General features: G+C 47.1%; 1 protein-coding gene across 8 annotated transcripts in view; it reads left to right on the forward strand.

The window, feature by feature from the left end:
• The window catches only part of NF1 (neurofibromin 1), a 2,143,703-nt gene that overhangs the window by 1,632,431 nt on the left and 498,415 nt on the right, over nt 1–12,857 (forward strand). For all 8 annotated transcript variants that reach the window (XM_078679713.1, XM_078679719.1, XM_078679717.1 and 5 more), the window contains one exon: nt 9,583–9,776. In XM_078679713.1, the coding sequence (XP_078535839.1) occupies nt 9,583–9,776 (194 nt within the window). The remainder of the gene's footprint in view (nt 1–9,582; nt 9,777–12,857) is intronic.

Genomic DNA, 12,857 nt, shown 5'->3' on the forward strand with positions numbered 1-12,857 from the left:
GAAACAGCCAAACCACCTAAGGAGGACAAAGGCTGAAGCCCTATCTTCCTCTTCCATCCTTTCCTACTCTCTCTTCACCACCACCATGGCCAGTGTGTCACCCTTTCCTGAACATCTGCCCTCAGAGCAGGCACATTTTTCTCCACATCGGTCACCTACTGGTGACGGTCAACCAGAGGAATACAATATCCCTTATTTCACAGATCCACAGAGCGATCCCGATACTGCCCCTTACCCATGTGATATTTATGATTCAGGTCCGATGGATGATACCAATCGTAACATCTACCCATCCAAACCATCACCACCAGATGGTACAACATCATATCATGAAATCAGCAGAGCTGCTGCTTACATTAAGGTAACCCTATACACTAAACAGCAGAAGGATGGATTCATAGTGGAGTCACATTAGGTAGCAAAATCAGCTCTGTCACTCCCTATGCTTAAATGCATGTTGTCTTTACACAAGCAGCCAGTTAAATCTAGGGTAGTCACTCCTAGAACTGAAAAAAGTACAAGGCATGCCCATTGGACCCTGAATATATTTAGGGCCAAGTTACACCAGATTCATTATTGGTACACACAGACAGGAAAAGGGCAAATTTTCAGGGCACATGAGATGCACCTCCTACATATAAGGAGAGTAAAAAATATGATGCTGCAGGCAAGTGCGTAGCAGCACATGCAGAGTATTTTCTTAAGCATTACTCCTGCGCGTCAGGTGGCGCCGGTCGACTCCGCGATCAACGTTAGCGTTGTGATTGCCGGAATGACATCGCGGTATCTACTTAGACGCCGACCCTGCGCACTGACGTAAGTTCTTTCTTTTTCTGCACCATACAGCACAGATCTTGAGAGAGCGGTACCCTTAGTCATTTTTTGACTATTGTTTTTCGACTTTATGTCGACAACATTTTTGAGTCGTCGACTCCTGGTGCACGCAGGGTTGTCACATCGGCGGACCGGCTTCAAGCCTTGTGACTTGTCACAAACTGATGTCAGTCACGGATCCACACCTCGTATGCCTTTGGTACCTGGAGCGCGACCACGACCCAAAGTCGTGCTCCGACTGTCAGGCCATGAACATGAAGTTTTTGCGGGAGCGGTCCCGAAAGCTTCTCGTGGCCCGGCAGTCAGCTCCGCGGCGTTCGAGGTCCCGGTCGAGAGGGAGATCGCAGGACCAGTCGCGGAGTCACCACCTTCACTGTTCATCGAAGTCTTCGTCTTCGGGTAAGTCAAAGCACAAGAAGAAGGCGAAGAAGCACTTTCACTTTTCGCCTTCTCCCCGTTTGTCGGCCGATTAGATGCTGAAGGTCGTCGTCGTCCTTCTGCTCCTCCTGTGGATCCTGTAGCGACGGCTCCAAGTTTCCTTCCCTTCCCAGAAGCCGGAGCGTCCCCTGCCCAGCTTTCTTGCCTTTAACAAAGCCCTTCACTCCATGTTTGGGCTGCCCGACGGCGCCGGCGTGCCTTTGTGCCCCGCTGACTCGGCTGGGGGCTCAAGGCCTTCGATGCCAGACGCTCCGGCCTGACGCCGCAGGGCCCCCAGGGATCCAGGCCTGTATCTGGATTGGCGCCGGTTAACCTCACGGTTGCACAAGTGCTGCCACAGTGCCAAGAGGAGGCCCGGAATGTACTCACCCGTGCTGTTGCAGAGGGTAGAGACTCAGCAAAGTTCACCATTCGGTGTGGGTTGGATACTGCCAACTCGCTATGTAGAACGATTTCTGTGTCAGTAGCCTTGAGACGCTATGCCTGGCTGAGGTCCACTGGCTTTTCCATGGATGTCCAATCGACCCTTTTGGACATGCCCTTTGATGGCTATCACCTGTTTGGCAACAAGGCGGACAATGCGCTTGAGCGCTTCAAGGACTCTGGGGCTACGGCCAGATCCTTGGGCCTCGCTGCCACCTCTCGCCCCGTTCAGTCTGTCTTTCGACCCTTTCGTGGCTACGAAAAGGGTGCCCCACCAAGTTCAACCCAGTGCCGCAGGCCGGCACAAGCTACTCAACCTCTGCGCCGCCAGGTATCCAGCGGTGTGTTTCTGGGGGCCAGCAGGCTGGCCAGGCCACCTTCCCCCCCCCCTGCATCGGCCTCCTAGCCTTCCTAGTCCGACATTTCAGGGCCACCAATTGCCAGTGGGTAGCAGGATTCGCCATCATCTCACCCACTGGCACATCATAACGTCGGACAGGTGACCTTTGCAGATAGTCCGAAGGGGCTACTCCCTCGCCTTCAACACTACCCCTCTCTCCATGCCACCAACACTCCATCGCATGTCGGAGGATCACTTGGCCCTTATCCGTCAGGAAGTTACGGCTCTCTTGGCAAAGGGAGCCATAGAGCGAGTTCCTGTGCCAGAAGTAGGTTGCGATTGTTAATACCACTACTTCCTGGTGCCCAAGAAGGACAAAGCCCTGCGTCCTATTTTGGATCTCTGGGACGTCAACCGCTTCCTCTGGAAGGAGAATTTCAAAATGTTGACATTGGCTTAAGTCTTGTCTGTCCTCGACAATGGAGACTGGATGGTAGCGTTGGACTTGTAGGGCGCTTATTTTCACATCCCCGTCCTGCCGGCCCACATGCATTACCTGCCCCTGCATCCTTCTAAAGAAGATGAGAGGCTCCACCATCTGGATCCAAAACATGTGCTATCATTTTATCTTGCTCTGGGTGGATGATCATCTCTTTGTTGGCTATGTGGACGCCAAGAAAGGTGGGGCCATACAAAAACGAGCCATCTCTCGATGGGTCGTTCCTTGCATTAAAATCTGTTATACCTTGGCGAAAAAGGAGCCTCCACCAGGGCGACGGCAGCCTCTACTGCTTTGGGACGTGAAGTCCCCGTCAGTAACATCTGCCAGGCAGCCCCGTGGGCATCACTGCACATGTTCACTAAGCATTATTGCCTGGAGAGTCAAGTCCATAGAGACTGCTTCTTTGGCCGTTCAGTTCTCCAGGACTTTCTGGTGTGAAATTAGTTTGCAGACCCACCTCCAGGGTTGGTATTGCTGGGGTATCTATTTTAAGGTAAGGAATATATAACTAATAGTCTCTTTCATATGAACATGTTATTTACCTTCAGTAACTATATATCTGTAAGAGACCTATAGTAATTGTAGATTCCTTACCGCCCCACCCATCCTCCCCGTTCTGCGAACTGACTTCTAGAGTAAGGGACTCCCTTTCAGGGCCCTAGTTTTGTGCACCAGTGGTCAGTGTCTTGCATGGTTCTACACTTCTGGCGTGGAATGTCGTGTAAAGAACTGACGTCAGCGCGCACTGTCCGCGTCTTAAGTAGATACCGCGATGTCATTGCGGCGATCACGACGCCAACGACAGATGCGAGTCGACCGATGCCACCTACTGTCGCACTGGGGTACTGCTGAAGAAAAATTCTCCGGATCCAGTCTGACGCCTGGGCGTAATTCTAAGGTAAGGAATCTATAACTAGTATATGTCTCTTACAGATCTAGCATTACCGAAGGTAAGTAACTTGTTCATTTTCTCATCCCTAAAAAGGACAAAATGTGAAGACCAATCCTAGATCTCAAGCCTCAACAGTTGCATCTCCTCGGAACACTTCCACATGGTCACACTACAAGAGGTGATGGCACCTCTACAGCAAGGAGATTTCCTGACAACATCAGACCTCAAAGACTCATACCTGCATATTCTCATAAATACTGTGCACTGCTGTTATCTCCATTTCCAGCTCAATGGCCAACACTACCAAATGAAAGTGCTACCCTTCGGGGTCACTACAGTTCCAAGGGTTTTCACCAAATGCCTTGCAGTAGAGGGGCCTCATCTCAGAGGGGAAGAAATACACATTTTCCCCTTTCTCGACTACTGGCTCCTCAAGAGCCCAAACTACCAGCATTGTCTTCAGGACACTCAACTGTGCAAACTAGGGTTTACCCTCAACATACTAAAATCTCATCTAGTCCTTCCTAGGTGCAACACTCAATTCAGTCACAGCTAAAGCCTATCCCAGTCTGTAATGAGTGCAAACGTTCTCACAGACATTGCCTCTTTTTCAACCACTACCTCAACTCACTTGTAAAGGTAGTGTTGTCTTTTTTAGGGTTGATGGTGCAGCACTCAATTCAGTCACAGCCAAAGCCTATCCCAGACTGAGTGCAAAAGTTCTCACAGACATTGCCTCTTTTTCAACCACTAGCCCAACTCACTTGTAAAGGTAGTGATTATTTTTAGGGTTGTCTTCCTGCATAGCCATAGTACCACGCGCTCGCCCACATATGCGCCCCTTTCGGTGCACTCTACAATCTGTTTTCTCAAGCCGAGGGGCATCTGCAAGATCTAGTGTTGGTAGTGCCAGCGGCCCTTCGCTCTCTGCAGTAGTGGAAGACCAACAGCTTGTTGCAGGGTCGGCCCTTCAAGGCCTAATTCCACAAGTCACCATTACAACAGACAGTTCACTGTCTACGGACAGTATATCAGAGACATCTACATATTAATCATCTAGAGCTTCTAGCAGTTCAACTAGCCCTCAAAGCTTTTTGCAGTTACCTACACCAGAAGGTAATACTAATAGGCACAGACAATATGACTGCAATGCACTGTTTCGAAAAATGGTGGGGGGGTGGCGGCACTCCTCACAGCTACCCCTCCTCAGAGCGCAGCTGGCACTGGGCATTCTCTCACAAAATCCACCTCCTAGCAGAATAGCTACCTGGGGTGGATAGCGACTTTGCAGATATGCTCAGCAGGTACAGTAGTGGGAGATAACCTACCACTACCCCACTCATACTTCAAAAGATGGGAGACACCGGATCTAGACGTGTTTGCGACTCACTTTAACTCCAAATGCCGAAGCTTCGCCTCCAGGTTCCCTAACCCTCAGTGCAAGGTCAATGCCCTATGGATGAATTGTTCAGGAGTGTTTGGCTATGCTTTTCCTCTTCTCCCAATCATTCCATATGTTAATACAAGTTAACACAAACGTCTTGAACACTAATCCTAATAACCCCAACATGGGCATGGCAAGCATGGTTCACAACCCTACTGCAACTATCTGTAGTGCCACACGAGAAGCCACCTATTTGGCCACATCTACTGAGGCAAGATCAAGGAAAGGTAATGCATCCATATCCCTGGCAGCTAAATCTAGCAATTTGGCTCCTGAAATTATAGAATTTGGGTATCTAAATTAACCCAAAAACGTATGGACATCCTTAAACAAGCTCGTGGGGCTACACCTGGAGCATTCTGCACTGCAAAATGGAAACGGTTTGTACATTACTGTACAACTAAACAAATCCCGCCTTTAGGACCCTCAGTACAATACTTTGTAGGTTATCTCTTTCATCTGCAGCAAGCGGGGCTTACACTTCTATCAGATTACACTTAGCAGCCCTAACTGCCTACATGCAGAACAGGCAACACATGACCCTCCTTAAAATACCAGTAACAAAGCATTCATGGAAGGACTCAAATGAGTTATTACACCTTCCACTCAACCAGCCACAGCATGGAACCTAAACATCGTTCTTACAAGGCTTATTTGTACCATTCAAACCACTTCATTCATGTCAACTCCAACATGAAAGTTGCCTTCCTAGTAGCAATCACTTCTCTCAGAAGGATAAGTTAACTACAGGCACTTGCTCTACAAGAACCTTTCTATAAACTTTCTCCCCAAAAATTAGTTCTACGGACTAATCCAAAATCCCTACCCTAAGTGATTTCAGCCTTTCACAAAAGTCAGGCCATAGAACTACCAGTGTTCTTTCCTAACCCAGACCCAACAGCAGAAAAAGCCCTGTATACATCAGATGTCCAAAGGGGTATCCTGTTCTACATTGTTAAAACAAAATCCTTTAGGAAACACAACAGCTTTTTGTCACCTTTGCCAAGCCTCACCAGGGGGAACCCATATCTAAGGCAGGAATTGCTTGAAGGATAGTTAGATGCATTCAAACCTGTTACCAGAAAGCCAAGAGGTTACTTAGAGTACCACCACGGGCTCATTCTACACGTAAACAGGGAGCCACTATGGCTTTTCTGGGAAATATCTCTACAGAGAGGATATTTGCAGAGCAGCAACTTGGAATAAACCACATACATTCACAAAACACTACTGTGTTGGTGTCTTCATAGATCAATAAGCAAGAGTGGGTCAAGCTATACTTAAACAAGCATTTGCAATGCAATAGGTCTCGCATTATTTAAGTTTGAGCTATTTGTGTTGCATTATTTAGCAATGCCAATAGCTCAAACTTTAATAATGTGAGACCTATTGCATTGCAAATGCTTATTGAAAGAGGGGGGGGGGCGTACTGAGGAACAGGCAGGGAGTGGGTGTAGGTTGATGGGGAGCCTGGGTGACAGAAGAGAGGCGTAGAGAACAGACACGGGCAGGAGGGGCATGGGGTCCTCAGGGCGGTGGGCGCTAGAGAAGGCTGGCTGGCAGCACACCAGTGCAGTGGGCAGTAAGTGTGGGGCGATCTGTGGAGAAAAGAGCAGGGGGAGCCTTCTGGGTCCGCCGAGCGGGCTGGTGGAGGTGGGAGTCAGCACGGGGTGGCGTGATGGATCTTCACTGCGGGAAGAGAGGTAGGGAGACCCTTTGGAGGGGGCTGCTGGGCACAGGGAGGGTGTTGGGCAGTGTGGAGAGCGCGGAGGAGGCATGGGGCGGGGGGATAGTGAGGGAAGACAGGCAGACATGCCAGGTGGAGAGAGAGAGGGGGTAGAGAGAGGGAGGGTGGGTGATAATTAGAAGTACTAGAAGTGGATAGAATTTACTCTGGACATCTGAAAACTGGGGAGGCGAAGGAGGGGGTGCAGGGCGGAGCAAGAAGAGCCTGGAAGGACAGTCATGAATGCAGGCTCACGGTACAGATGCAGGATTTATATAAACTCTGCCAGAAAGAATCTGAAAGCAAAGGGAAACTGATTGTAAAGCATTCGTGGCTCAGTTTGATCATCACTGACAGATTGCTTTGTAGATAGCTTAGAGGGTTAAGGCACCTGTTGCACAGATCTAGTCTAGCTGCAGTAAGCTTCAGGGCACTGTACTGGGAAGGTAAGTCCGGTGGTTAATGGACGTGCTCTGGTACCACGTTGGAAACATCATAAAGCAGCTCAGAGTGTTGATGAGCCAGCTGCGGGGATCATCTTGTGACCTGCAGGTGACACATGCCAGTTGTGGTGAAATAGCTCAGTGGGTGAAGTGCTCAGTGTAGACAGCGGCACGTCACTTGTAAGGCGTCATCCGGGTTTAAGTGCACTTCTCGTTCTTTAAAGGCTCATGAAGTGTTGTCTTTCATGAAGAATCGCCCCCAAAACAAGAGTATCTTATGTGTGATGTGATTGTGAACAGTGTTTTACTGCAGATCTGCACATACACACCCCGCCACAGTGTGTGGTGTGATCACAGCGCATCTCTCCCCCCTGATGGCCTTCTGCCGCAGAAGGCCCCATCACCCTGGACTTCTTGGCTCTCAGCGTGAACCGAAGGGGTTGCTGACTCTCCTTTAGATGAGGTATTACTGTGTGGTCGTTGGTTGGGTAAAGACCCTCCACTTCCTTCTCCTCAGCATGCTCTTGAAGTAAGTGTGCCTGTGTGCACACACCACACCAGGGACAGGATGTTCAAGTGCCTGTCAGAACAGGATACCGTCTGGAACCAGAGCCCACCGGCTCTCCTCTCCACCGTTAGTGATCAGTCTGGAGGGAGAGGAGATACAGTAGAGCTCTCTGTGTCCTCACATAAAGGCGAGTATATCCCTTGTGGGCCAGGGCCAGAGGTCAGAGCCGGCTCACTTCAGGTGTCCTTCAGCCCCTCAGAGAGGACACATGGGCAAAATAATTCCACTGTGCTGAACTACGTGGAAACGGCGCAGCGGTCATCATACTTCTCGCGCATTGCTGGGTTTCACCGAGTTTATCGGAACACTGTTCCATCACAGCCCACAAAACGTTCACCCGCCAAAGAAGTATTTTTTTCCAGTTACAATTATGACACGTCTTTTTTTCAGCTTAACTAAATCACGAAGGTCACGGCAAAAAAAGCAAATGTAAACAGTAACTAGACGTTCGCCATGCACATGTAGTATATTAGACATTTTTGTGAACTCTTCATCATGATGCTGAGCTCGAGCCAGACAGACAAGAAAACAAGCGGTTAATCCTCCGCTCTTAATACTCTACCAGCACTTTCTGAACCTCAGACACATCGGGAGTGGCGACGGCGGCAAGCAAGCGAGTGGTGCACGCCCGTGCCCCGCTGCGAGCCATGTGTTTTGCATTATCGTGCACACGTCTGCGAACGATAATGCAAACCACAGTTATCCTGTGCTGGTAACAGACACCAATAGGCCATGGGCGGAGCAATGCGCCCGCCTTTGTCCTATTGCGTGGTCGGTGTCTGAAACACAAGCAGGCAAAAGCCAATCCCATCACAAAAGATAAAAAGCACACGCACGAGCATGTGCAATTTCCAGGTACATTTTTAAACCCCCTACAAAAGGGCTTTCGCTTCGCGAGCCCTAAAAACTATTTCAAACGAGTACTTCAACCAGATGTTAAACACCGCAAAGGGGAGCACTGCTTTACATTCGATGCTAAGCATACATATCTACGGCCAATACATGCTACGGATGAAATTTGTTACTAACCGTGTAAGCAACTATTCATAGTGTGTAGTGCCGTAGATTCATGGGCACCCACCCTCCTTCTTGGAAGCTTTTTGTTGCAGTATTTTCTAATGAATTTAGCACGGTAAATTCAACACTCACACTTCTACAAATGTTTCTCTATTCTGTCACTGTAGTGCTCCTTTTCCAACGCTCACCTGATGAGCCAAACACAGTCTAACAAAGGAGCCGAGGAACATGCACAATAAATACACACTATATACTTAGTGACTCGAAGACTTCTTCAAAGAAAAACAACTTGTAATCGTCCGAGCCGAACACTAGATGGCAGGATAATGCTAAGCATATGTTTCTACACCACTATGCAGTACAAATAGATGCTTACAGGGTAAGTAACATATTCTTTTTAGTACAGTCCATGTGGGAAGCTTGACAGTATGTTAATGCAAGTGTGTATGTGTAACTCAACCAAAGTGGAAAATACCAGTATATGGCATGGTCACAGTGCATTTTGAAATAGTTTTTGTTTTGAATGTGATAGAGGGCCGAGTGCAAACTTTATTTCTGTGTGTCTGCTTCTTGCACATAATAATTTCCATCTGTGCAATGTAATTAAAAGCTTATTTTTGTATTTTTTTTACAGGAAATAAATATAAAGGCTTAGGGAATATTAGATTTGTTGTTCCTTTTAAATGCTTGCAATTTGGCCTGTACTTTCTAATTAGCACCCATTACCCAGGTTGTGAGAGCTCCCTGGTACTAGATTTACTCTGAGGGCCTTGCCATAAACTTATTTGGCTGATGTGCAAGCATGCACTGGCATTTTCTAAAGAATACATGCTAAAATACTTATGATGCTGGGTTTGTTTCATTGAAGTGCCTGAGACTGGGATTCCATAGCAGTATTTTTGATCCCAGTTTTTATTTACCCCGTTTCAGTACTAACAAAGTGTGTAAATTGCAGGTATTGAACTGAAGCACCTCTGTCTCGAGTACATGACACCCTGGTTGTTGAATCTTGTGCGTTTCTGTAAACTCACTGATGAAGCCAAACGACAGCGAGTTAGTGCTATCCTCGACAAGCTAATCACTATGACAATAAATGAGAAACAGATGTATCCATCCATTCAGGCGAAGATATGGGGAAGTCTTGGACAGGTACTCTAATGTGTAATGGTATTTTTATATATGTATACAAAATACATAACTGGTAACCGTGTAATATGGTGCAATATTGCCAATGAGGAGTTCTGGTGACATCGTACACCAGAAGGCTGAAGCCCATGTGATTTGTATATGTCACCAGAACTCCATAATTCAATATTAGACCATGCTGTAAATGTTATCCATTTTCTATTTTTTCTATAACATGTTTATTTTGTGAAGTTGTTGTTGAAAAGGCTGCTTTCTGCAAAGTACGACTAGGAGTGGGCACTGATTGAAATTAGAATCTTTACGAATAAATTGTTGCTAAAGGTACTGAATTTGCCACTTAATTTGCGGATTTCACAAAGAATGTTGTTTCTAGTTTAAATGGATACAAGTACTGCTAGAGATTGTGCCACATAATTTTATGGTCCTCCGTGCCCCATAATCCTTATAGCCCTGGCAGTGGTGATGCTCTGCATAGTGGTTTGGGTGTTTTCATTATGACTAATAAACCCATATTTCACAGGGAACCATGAAATTCTTTATATTTCAATGTTTCCTACGAGATGTGTTTTATATTACCATAATCTGATGTATACTTGTAACCACTGATGCCGCACCTTAGAATACTCACAAAGACCCAGACTAGATCTGGAAAAATGTTTCTCCAAGCATTGCTCCTGTGACCCACTTAACATCATCGGGACTCTTGTCTCTGGCAGAGGGGTAGATCTGCATCAGCCTGCTGTAGTTGCGGGACATTCTTCTGACTCTGGAGGCCTTCCTGCCATCTATGAAGGGGAGGCTGGTGCATGTTCTCCTCGGTAACTACACAGCCATGTGGTACTGTAAAAAGCACGGTGGAATGGGTTCATGTGTCCTGTATCAGGTGGTTCAGCACCCCTGGAGATGATTGGAGTGTCAAGGCGTTTTCCTGATCATGAACCACACGGCAGGGTCCCTGAATGCCAATTCGAACACAGAGCAGGCTGCATCTGGCAGATCATAATTGGTATCTACATCCTGAGGTGGCACAGGGCATCTTCCAACAGTGGAGATAGCCCTGGCTAGAGTTTCCACATGAAAACTCATTAGGAGACAAGTTCTGGTTGGAATGGAACACGGGACTCGTGTATGTCTTCATTCTCAAGCATCTTCTGTACTTAGTTCTGAAGAAGAGCAAGACCAATTGGTCCTGAGTCATTCTAGTGGCTCCAGATTGGTCCAGGAGAGTGTGACCCACACCTGGGCATGAGCATCTATCCTCCGATCAAGCTACCACCTAGCAAACTACACCTCCACATGTGCATACTGAGTGGCAGCTACTGACTGCATTTAATCTGCTGCCCGAAGTGATGAATGTCATTCTTGCCACCTGACGTCCTTCTATGAAATACATTTTTGCAGAGCACTGGGACAAAGTTGTGTCCTTGTGTAGCGGTCATAAGAACAACTCGTTATGTGTAAAGCTGTCTGACATCTGCTTGTTTTTTATTTGGCCCAGCAAGGTTTTGCAGTGGACACTATTAAAGGTGTTTTTCAGCCCTTTTGGCCTTATTGCAGTTGCCAGATCAACTTTCCTTATTTAAATCATCTGTTATTTATTAAAAGTTTGCCAGGTGTTCCCTTCCAAACCTTTTGAGATGCCACAGTAGAACCTTAACCTGGTTTTGATGTTTCTAATGAGTACGCCCATTGAGCTGATGCATAGCTGTTATCTTCATCTCCTCACCTTAAAGACGGTTTTCTTCATTGCAATTACATCAGTTGATTACATGAGTGAATGTCGGGCACTTTCAGTACAGCCGCCGTACACCACCTTTTTCTGAAATTAGTGCTGAGAACTAAAGTGGCATTGTTGCCAAATGTTGTGATTCCATTTCATGCTAGGCAGTCCATCACTCTGCCAGCATTCTTTGCTCCATCTCATCCTTCAAAGGAGGGGAAGGGACTCCATTGTTAGGACCCAAGGGAGCTTTAGCTTTTTCATAGATAGAAACCAAGGACTATTTGGTAGATGATAATATTTTACTGGGGCCATCTTGGGCGAAAAAAGGGAAGGCTGTACAGATAAGGACTTTGTGGATTTGGAAAGTCCTCATCAATAAAACTGCACTGGGCAAACATTAGCCCAGTGCTGATAGCCCACTCCACCAGGGCTTAGGCTGCTATGACAACGCTGACACTGAGTGTCCCTGTCCTTGCTTTCTGCCAGGCTGTGTTATGTTCCATATAGGTACCCCAATATAGGCGCCGGTAGTCACCTAAACTCTCACCTATATTCTCCCCTACCATTACACTGCATAACGGTTCTTAATACTGATCTTTTACCTAGTTACGGTAATGTCCAAAGATGACATGGGGTTTTCTCCGAAAAGCTTAAGCCTCGTTCATTATGCATGAGGATTCTTGGAATCACAGCAGGCCTCCCATCTCCTGTATAATAACTATGCATAAGGGTCATTGTTTCTGTCATCCTAATCTGACATGACACAGCAAGGTATATACCCAGGGGGTACCACTTTGGGTATATATACACCATATCTTGCTGAGAGAGTCAGAGGAGAAAAGGACTTCCATGCTGACACGCTGACGTAAGACCCTGAGATTCCTGCACGCAGACCCTCCAGCTCGCAGTGGTCTGACATCCCTCCTGGGGTGTCCATCTCGAGACCAAGACGGGCCCCATAGTCTCTCACTTCAGGTAATAGGGTTGACTTTATCCTAGAGGGATTCTTGGTTTTTACACCCATGCACATTGTGGAAAAGTAAATTTTGCCATGTTCTGTGTCCCTACGTGTCATCCATCATATGTTATGTGTGCATGATTAAATATGCATATGCATTCCCTATGTTCGATTAAAGACGCAATTACAGTTGTGTCCACCTCTAGTATGTCAGTTCCAGTTCTCGTGAATACTACGAATATCAGGCCTATGTAAAGTTACGTTGCCACGTTTCTCAGTGTGCACGTTATTCCATTATAAAGTCCCCGTTTCTAGGCCTCAAAAGGGCCCGGACACCAGATTCAGCTTCTGTCTCCTGAACCCTCGCTGAGGAGCGATACAGCCCCCACCTGTATCCTCGACC

This window comes from Lissotriton helveticus, chromosome 3_1, assembly GCF_964261635.1.
Source record: "Lissotriton helveticus chromosome 3_1, aLisHel1.1, whole genome shotgun sequence".
NCBI classification, from domain to species: domain Eukaryota; kingdom Metazoa; phylum Chordata; class Amphibia; order Caudata; family Salamandridae; genus Lissotriton; species Lissotriton helveticus.